This window comes from Octopus bimaculoides, chromosome 25 (assembly GCF_001194135.2).
Source record: "Octopus bimaculoides isolate UCB-OBI-ISO-001 chromosome 25, ASM119413v2, whole genome shotgun sequence".
NCBI lineage: Eukaryota > Metazoa > Mollusca > Cephalopoda > Octopoda > Octopodidae > Octopus > Octopus bimaculoides.
In genome coordinates, this window is record NC_069005.1 from 20,275,544 (window position 1) to 20,283,297 (window position 7,754).

At 33.0% G+C, this 7,754-nt stretch overlaps 1 protein-coding gene across 1 annotated transcript in view; it reads left to right on the forward strand.

The window, feature by feature from the left end:
• The window catches only part of LOC106872884 (RNA-binding protein cabeza), a 25,580-nt gene that overhangs the window by 3,741 nt on the left and 14,085 nt on the right, over positions 1-7,754 (forward strand). The window contains exons 2-7 of the mRNA XM_052976835.1: positions 1,292-1,328; positions 1,431-1,506; positions 1,881-2,022; positions 2,656-2,754; positions 4,801-5,121; positions 6,189-6,297. Coding sequence (XP_052832795.1) covers positions 1,292-1,328; positions 1,431-1,506; positions 1,881-2,022; positions 2,656-2,754; positions 4,801-5,121; positions 6,189-6,297 — 784 coding nt within the window. The remainder of the gene's footprint in view (positions 1-1,291; positions 1,329-1,430; positions 1,507-1,880; positions 2,023-2,655; positions 2,755-4,800; positions 5,122-6,188; positions 6,298-7,754) is intronic.

A 7,754-nucleotide genomic window follows, 5' to 3' on the forward strand; every position in this document is an offset into this window, starting at 1 on the left:
TTAGTTTCCGTCTACTAAATCCACTCAAGGCTTTGGTCGGCCCGAGGCTATAGTAGAAGACACTCGCGCCCAAGGTGCCACGCAGTGGGACTGAACCCGGAACCATGTGGTTCGTAAGCAAGCTACTTAACACACTCCTATGCCTACTAGATTTTTTTTTTGTTTATGAAACTATTTCAATTCATTACATGATATTTATTATGAATGGAAATAATTTAGAATGAAATGCTTAATTGCTGATTTTGAAGCAAAAAACCTTATTTTGACGTGCGTGTACTTTTCTGTATATATGAGGTATATACAGAGAATATATTTTGTACAGGTGTACATAATTTAATAGACATTCTCCTATAAAGAAAGCATTACTTCTTAACGATGTTGATACATACGAATAAGTTTCTAAATATATTACACATGTATCTGTGCACAGCTAGTCTTTCACACGTTAATTACATAAAAAATAAAACTGAGTAAAAGACCTATTCTGTTTACAACATCGGGAATAAAATGTTGTGTGTGTGGGACTATTTTCTCACTGGTCATTTCTACAATTTTGTAAATTGGATCAAGTATTTTTTCAAGATGCAAATAAATGAAAATGATTATATATCTGAATTGTTAAGGTGGTTATTTAAAAATTTTGGGATGTAGGTTTCATACAGTCTTCCTTCTATATTTTTGTTTCTTTCACTGGTTTAACTCTTGGTTAATCTTCATCAAGCAAATCTATGTTCAAAGGTGTTCTATGATCCTGTCTTGTTTCTGGACATAAGATCACATTATTCAGTACATAATTTCTGAATATGGGTGTTGATTTCAGTACGATCAACATTTTTCTTTCTCAGTTTCTCAAATGGTGTGTGTGTGTGTGTGTGTTTCCTAACTCATTGTAGTGTACATAATATATAGCTCATCAAATTGGTGACCCACATACATTTTAAATAAGAGATATATTTTTAAAAATAAGAACGTAATGAGATGTATTTCTTATAAGAAATAAACTTCTAAAAGTAGATTGATTAATGTCTGCTTCTTGATGGTTCGTTTTTGTAGTTCTGTAAAATTTGCCTGATAGAATGTTTAAAATTGTTCCAGGGTAAATACCACAGAAAAAATATCTTGAGAGCTGCAGTTTAGCCAACATTATATATGTACTGGAATGAGTATTCAGATTTGTTGAATTCCATCATGTGTTATTTGGGTATAGAGAAGAGTTTGGTTTTGTGACTGTGTGCATAAATTATTGTTTTGAGAGACCTTAATTAAAACTTATATTTATTTATATTTTCAGAATATAATTATTCAGGTGCCGGTGGTGGCCAAGCTAGGTAAGTTAACAAAGTAGTTGAAATAATTTCGTTTTTGAGTTCTTATTTCTATGAAATTTTGTGTTATTTTTGAATAATAACTTTCTTTGCTTTCCTTCACAGCTACAGCTACAATGCCTATGGTGGCACTGCTGCCGGAGAGAGTAGCTCTTACCAGCCGGCTACTTACAGCCAACAGGTGAGTCCTTAATTTCTGGTTTGTTCAAGCTGTACAGACAGCTTCACTTGACCCATTCTTTCAAGTTTTCCTCAACATTTCATCTTTGTATATTCTGGCCACTATTATATGTCAAAGGTGAAAATAAAAATAACAGCTAAATGTACTAGATTATTAATTAGAATTTATTATCCAGAACATGACTTTTGAGTTAATTCTCTCTACACTATTATTTTTTCTAGAGTTCTTTACATTTTAGCATGAATAACGACTATACATATAATAGAACAGTTTTAGCTAAATAATAGTTGTGGACTATTTAAAGTTAAATCGATGGAAGTAGTGATAAAAAGTTTTCTTTTGTAATGAATATTCTATTTCTTGCTTTTCTTCAGGGATATGGTCAGACTTACAGTTATGACCAGTTGTCCTATAGTCCATCTACAGCAGCACCCCAAGCTGCAGTCCCTTCATCTTATGCTCAACAGCCTGGTTATGGTCAAACAGCATATGGACAGACTGTATATAGCCAGTCAGGTTAGTTGGTTTTTATTTGGAATTTATTTAAAAGCACCTCTCCCTGCCTTTTACTGCTTAAAATTATATATCTGACCTATCTCCAAATATTTGGAAATTTTTTTCCCCTCTTATTTGAACTTGCTATCTAAAGCTAATAATACTTTACACTGCTTGCTTTTTTTTTTGTTTTTTCCCTTTTATATATTTCACTGGAATGTTTATATACTTACTTCTCTCATAAATTTTTATATCATATAATATCAATCAATGCTTCAGTTAAATAAATTTAAATGGAATAAATTTAACTTAATTGACTGCATAAACTTTTTGACTAACTGCCATAATTTACTGGTCTTGTATCCCATTATTGTACATTTAATGGTGTATATTGTCTACACAAGCAGTATTTGTTAAAAATTTCTAATGCAATTTCTCTTCATATTTGTACATTGGCTTTTCCTATATGCTTGCCCTTCATCCTGTTAGTATTAACACAGTTGTCACTTATTTTATTGTTAAACTTCAAAAGAGATGCTTATTTATATATACATATATATATATAAAATAGTTTTGTTTTTACTGTTTTGGGGGGAGAAATGGGAGGCATCAAGCAGAGCAGGCACTTACAGTTTTGCTACTAATCTCTTTCAGGCCAGCCAGCTCAACAGTCTTATGGTCAATATGGCCAGACATATGGTCAGAGCTCGGATGGTTCCACCTACGGCCAACAATCTTCCTATTCACAGCAAGGTAACCACAGATTGCTTCTAGGATATTTTCCATGATTATAAATGGTGTCTCCCAGTACAGCCATTCCCTTTTCTTTTCGTTTTTTTCTTCAAGTTTTAAACATGCATGAACAAATTCTGATCTTAATAAGCCTTTTTTTTTTTTAAATTTTAATGTAGCATCCTGCCATAGATGTGACTTAGGATGTAAATCTTCTATTGTTCAATAAAGCTGATAATTCATTGAAATGTTAAAGTTGCTGCTATAGTGTACGAGGATGTTGCAACAGTTTATATAAAACCTTATAGGAACGGGCTCTGGGTCACCATTTAGAGCTAATTGAAACCAGTTCTAAAAGTTTATTGGTTTCCATGACTAGTTTATGTGTAACCCAACCTTTGCCACCATTGGGCATCAAAGAAAGCAACCCCCCCCCTCCATATCTTTTCCTTACAATAAAATTTTCATGAAATACCATTTTCTTTTTTGGGTCCCAGAATTACTTAATGGAACTTGAAGTTCTTTGGAACATTTAAGTGACATTTAAGTTAAAAACAAAATAAGACAGGATATTGTGAAAAATTAATTATTCTAAAAATAAATGATCAATACCAAAAGCTATGAGATAACATGATTAATGGAAAATGTGAATGAATAAGCATCTCATTTGATAGTAATCTGAATGCTTACGAATTCTTGTAGAAATAAACAGTATTACTGTTGTAGTCACATGTTACTGTTTACTGAACAGAGCTGATTTCAACTTTGTTGTTATGGATGCTGTCAGTGTATACTATATAGTGGTATAATAAGCTCGCATTGGGGAGACAATAAGAATTACTGCTTTTGGGAATGTAGGTGGGTTTTGTTGTAGTAATTGTCATGAAAAATTTTGAGTCAATATAGAGAAAATAGTGTCAGCTCTGAACATTTGACTATAAATTTTTCATCATGGGGTTGTCTGCTTCTGGTGTGAAAACTGTTTTTACAACAGGTGTTTGACTTGGGGAATTAACAACAGTGAAATGTAATTTTATAAATTCTTTTTGCTCTGTAGTAAACATTAACTATAACATAATCTCAAATATTAACAAATTGACAAGATGTCTATTAACAAATTGACAAAATGGATAGCCACAGTACCAGTTATGTATCAATTTTGTGTGACTATTGGTAACGTAACAATTTGTATAATGTTTATATGAGTGTAGAAGAGTGCTCGTGTTTTGAGAAACTTCTTAAGACTCTTTGCTTGCTCAGAAATTTGTCATTGGGTCATCTGACACAAGTGTTTTGACTTGATTTGGTCTCCTTCAGTGATGAGTATCCCTTAGGCATTTTGGCTGGTGTCAAAATCTTTGTTTTGATTTAGAAATTGGCTAACAATTTTTGTTCAAAAGCTGGCCAAATTAATATACACAGCTGAAACGGCAATTGGGTTCCATTTCAATCAGTTATATTTTTAGGTGACAATTTTGCTCAAAGAAACCGTAACATTTCATAATGTTTGAGTGCAAAATAAACCTCGTTTCCTGTGTTTTTAGTTAACATGAAAATGTCTTCGTAATTTCTCTCTCAAAAAGAAAATAAAAAAATCTCTTCGACTGTCTTGCATGCTTTTCCAAGAATTGAAAGTTCTGTGTCTTTTGTGAGGAATAGTTTGGCATCTAATACACAAATAATCATATTTAGAATTATTAAATTTCTGTATTGAGACTTTATACTGGAATATTTAGTGTATAAAATACATTTTATTCTGCTGACTTCATATATTTGTTTCACCCATCATATTCTGCAGTAAATGTAAAACTTATAAATGTTGGAGTTCAGGTAATTTTAAAATTTAATCCGTCTGAAGTTGATGCTGTCATTATTAAAATAAGGCATTTGTATATTAAGTGTGATTTTATTTTGAGAACAAATTTACTTGATATTTATAACTTTTTTTTTCAGTTGACAAGTTTTGCTACATTTTTAAAAAGCATATCTGATAGTTTTAGGTAAAAATGGATTTCATATGTCCTTTTAATAAATGAACACTTAATGTTTTGCTATTTAAACTGACAGGTTATGGTCAGGCTGCACAACCTCCTGCTTCAAGCAGTAGTGGCAGTGGCGGTGGAAACGGGGGCTACAGTCAGCAAAGTTATGGCCAGCAGAACAGTAGCTACAGTGCTCCTCCTCCGCAGCAGCAGCAACAGACTGGTTATGGTCAACAGAATTCCTATGGTCAACAGCCAACCCAGCCACAAAGCAATTATGGAAATCAGCAACATAGCTATGGTGACTACAACCAACAAGGTGGCTATGGAGGTGCTCCTCAGCAACCTCCCCCACAGGCACCATCTGGTGGCTATGGTGGCCCTCCTCCTCCCAAAAATTATGGCGGTAAGTGGCTAAGTATATCAGCTGACATTTTTCTTGTTGAAAATTAGCAAAATAAAATTTAAGGACTTGAAATTGAATGTGGGTTTGAACATTGTATTTGTATTTATGTTGTTTAGTAATTATTTTGAGAAAATCAACATCATAGAAGAATTTTCAATGATACATTTGTACCGTTTTTAACTCTTATAATATATTTCTCTAATAATGAAGAATTTGGTTCTAAACACAACTTGAAATTTTGATAGGTTTTAATTTATATTGTTTAAAGTAGGTTGGTATCTGATTTATTTTGGTGAAACTTCTCAGAACTTGTTTTAATTTACCTGACTGAAACTAAAACTGAAGTTGACATGAATTTTGGTATTTTTCTTGTTTTGTAGTTTTAAACTTAAAAGATGTGCAATTGTAGTGTAGCTATTACTTAGTTATTTCCTATTGCAAGTGTGTGGCCATAGTCGGGAATGTAATTGGACATCAGATATACCTATTGTCCAAACTAAGGGCATTTTAAAATTACTGAGTTTGTTGCTCTTTTTTTTTTGTTAGACTATATGTAAAATGCATTATTTCCTAAATATACTTACATCAGAGATTGTATTTTATCAGGGTTACAATTTTACTGACACATAGTATATGTACCAAGGTTCTCCTGAAAGGCAATTTATGTAGTCCTTTGATTTGATAGAAGTTGCAGCCAAATGACCTCTGCTATCTTAAATAAAGAAAGCTTGCCCTCTCAGGTGCTGGTGTTGTGTAAACGTACCTGTGCTGGCAGCACATAAAAAGCACCCAGCACACTCTGTTAAGTGGATGGCATTAGGAAGGGCATCCAGCCATAGAAACTATGTCAAACCAATATTTTTGTGTGTGTAATATATATATATATATAAAGTTTATTAGTCACAAGGCATTCTTATGTAGATTTATTAAAGGTGAGTTACAAACGTGTATTTAGTTTTTCTACATTTCTCTATATCTGAATCCATATTCTATTGAGTGTTAAGGTTTGGTTAGTAATATTGACCTGTGCACAGTCGTAACTATCAGTTCATGATTTTCTTTTTCAGACAATCGCAGTAGTAGTCGTGGTGGAGATCGTAGTGGCAGTGGGGACCGTGGTGAACGTGGAGATCGTGGCAACAGTAGTGACAGAGGAAGCAGCAATTCAGGCTATGGGTGAGCTTAATTTTTCTATTCCCCCCCCCTTAAAAAATCTTCAAACTCTCATCTTGGTACATGACACTTAATAATTTCCTTTAAAATGTGTTTTCTAAAGAACTCTCGGACAGTAAGAGGAGTCAAGTTGTTGGTTCCAACTGACATGTTTCCCTCCCATAAACAACTTGTCAGTAACATTTCTTAATGGTGCTCTCTCCTCCGTTGATATTGGTAAGACATGTTGCGTGCAAATTCTTTTACAACACCTTTGTCGCATTTTGGTGACTGAAGTGTTTAATCGACTATGACCTTTTGGCTTGTGTGAATTCTCAAGGTTTACCTTCCCACTGCAATATCATGAAACTGTTCTCCATTGGTCCAACTCATTTACTGTTATGAAATTGAAAGCTGTACAGTAGGGAAAACATGGTATGGATGTGTGGGTGCAAGTGTTTCACTTGGTCAGCATTTACAAAAAAAGGACACAAACATTCCAGGGAAAAGTTGTAAAAGAGTTTTTTCTTTTGTTTTTACTTTTGCGCAAATTCTTTTTGGTGCATTCAAGGAAGAAAAAGTTTCATCAAAACGATTAAAAAAAAAAAATTTTTTTTTTAATTTCAAAAGAAAATTTTTTTTAACATACATTAAATACTCTGGTACACTTGGTTGATATATTTTGGCTTGTCTCTTGGCTGTTTTTGCATGCAATATTCTGTGAATATGGATAACACGATTTGTTAGTCTGCTGGGTTATCACTCTATGAGAGTTGGTGGTATATTTCTTAGAATATGACTTATAGAAGTCGAAAAGTTTCTATGATTTTTCTTAAATTGTTTCAAGCTTTAACAATCTGAATTGGTGGCTTCAGTTCTTTCATTATTTAGGATGTGATGGTGATGATGAATTTCAATGTTTTGGCTGAATACATCTTTGCTATGCTTCTGGACATGTCTCTTATTTCAAAATCCTACAGTTTGTCTTTTGGTCAGATGCTTAGTTCACTTAGAGTGATACATTAATCAATAATGGTGGAAATTCTTAGAATCTCCTTTGCCATTTAGTTTTCAAATCTCTTCCTGCAGTAACAAGCTGTTTTAGTTTACATTTTATCAGCCCATATCACCAAGGATATTTGAACCTGTTGCAGTGATTGCCAATGTTTGCATCATATCCAAACTGAGGGTATAAAAATTGTCTCCTGGCTTTGATACGTTTATTGGCAAGAAACTTAGTTCTCAAGTACTTTTTTCATCAAACTTGCATTTTCAAAAACTAGTTATGATGGTCATAATTAAAAATAAAAGGAAAATTATAAGAATTGTTGGGTGTGCTCAAAAGGTTTTATGAAATGTGTTTATAAACAGCCCAGTAAGGTGTGCACATAAGGTTTCATTACAGCTTAGCAACCAACTGTTAAGTTATGTCATTGTGTGTGTGTGTGTGTGTGTATATATATATATATATATATATATAT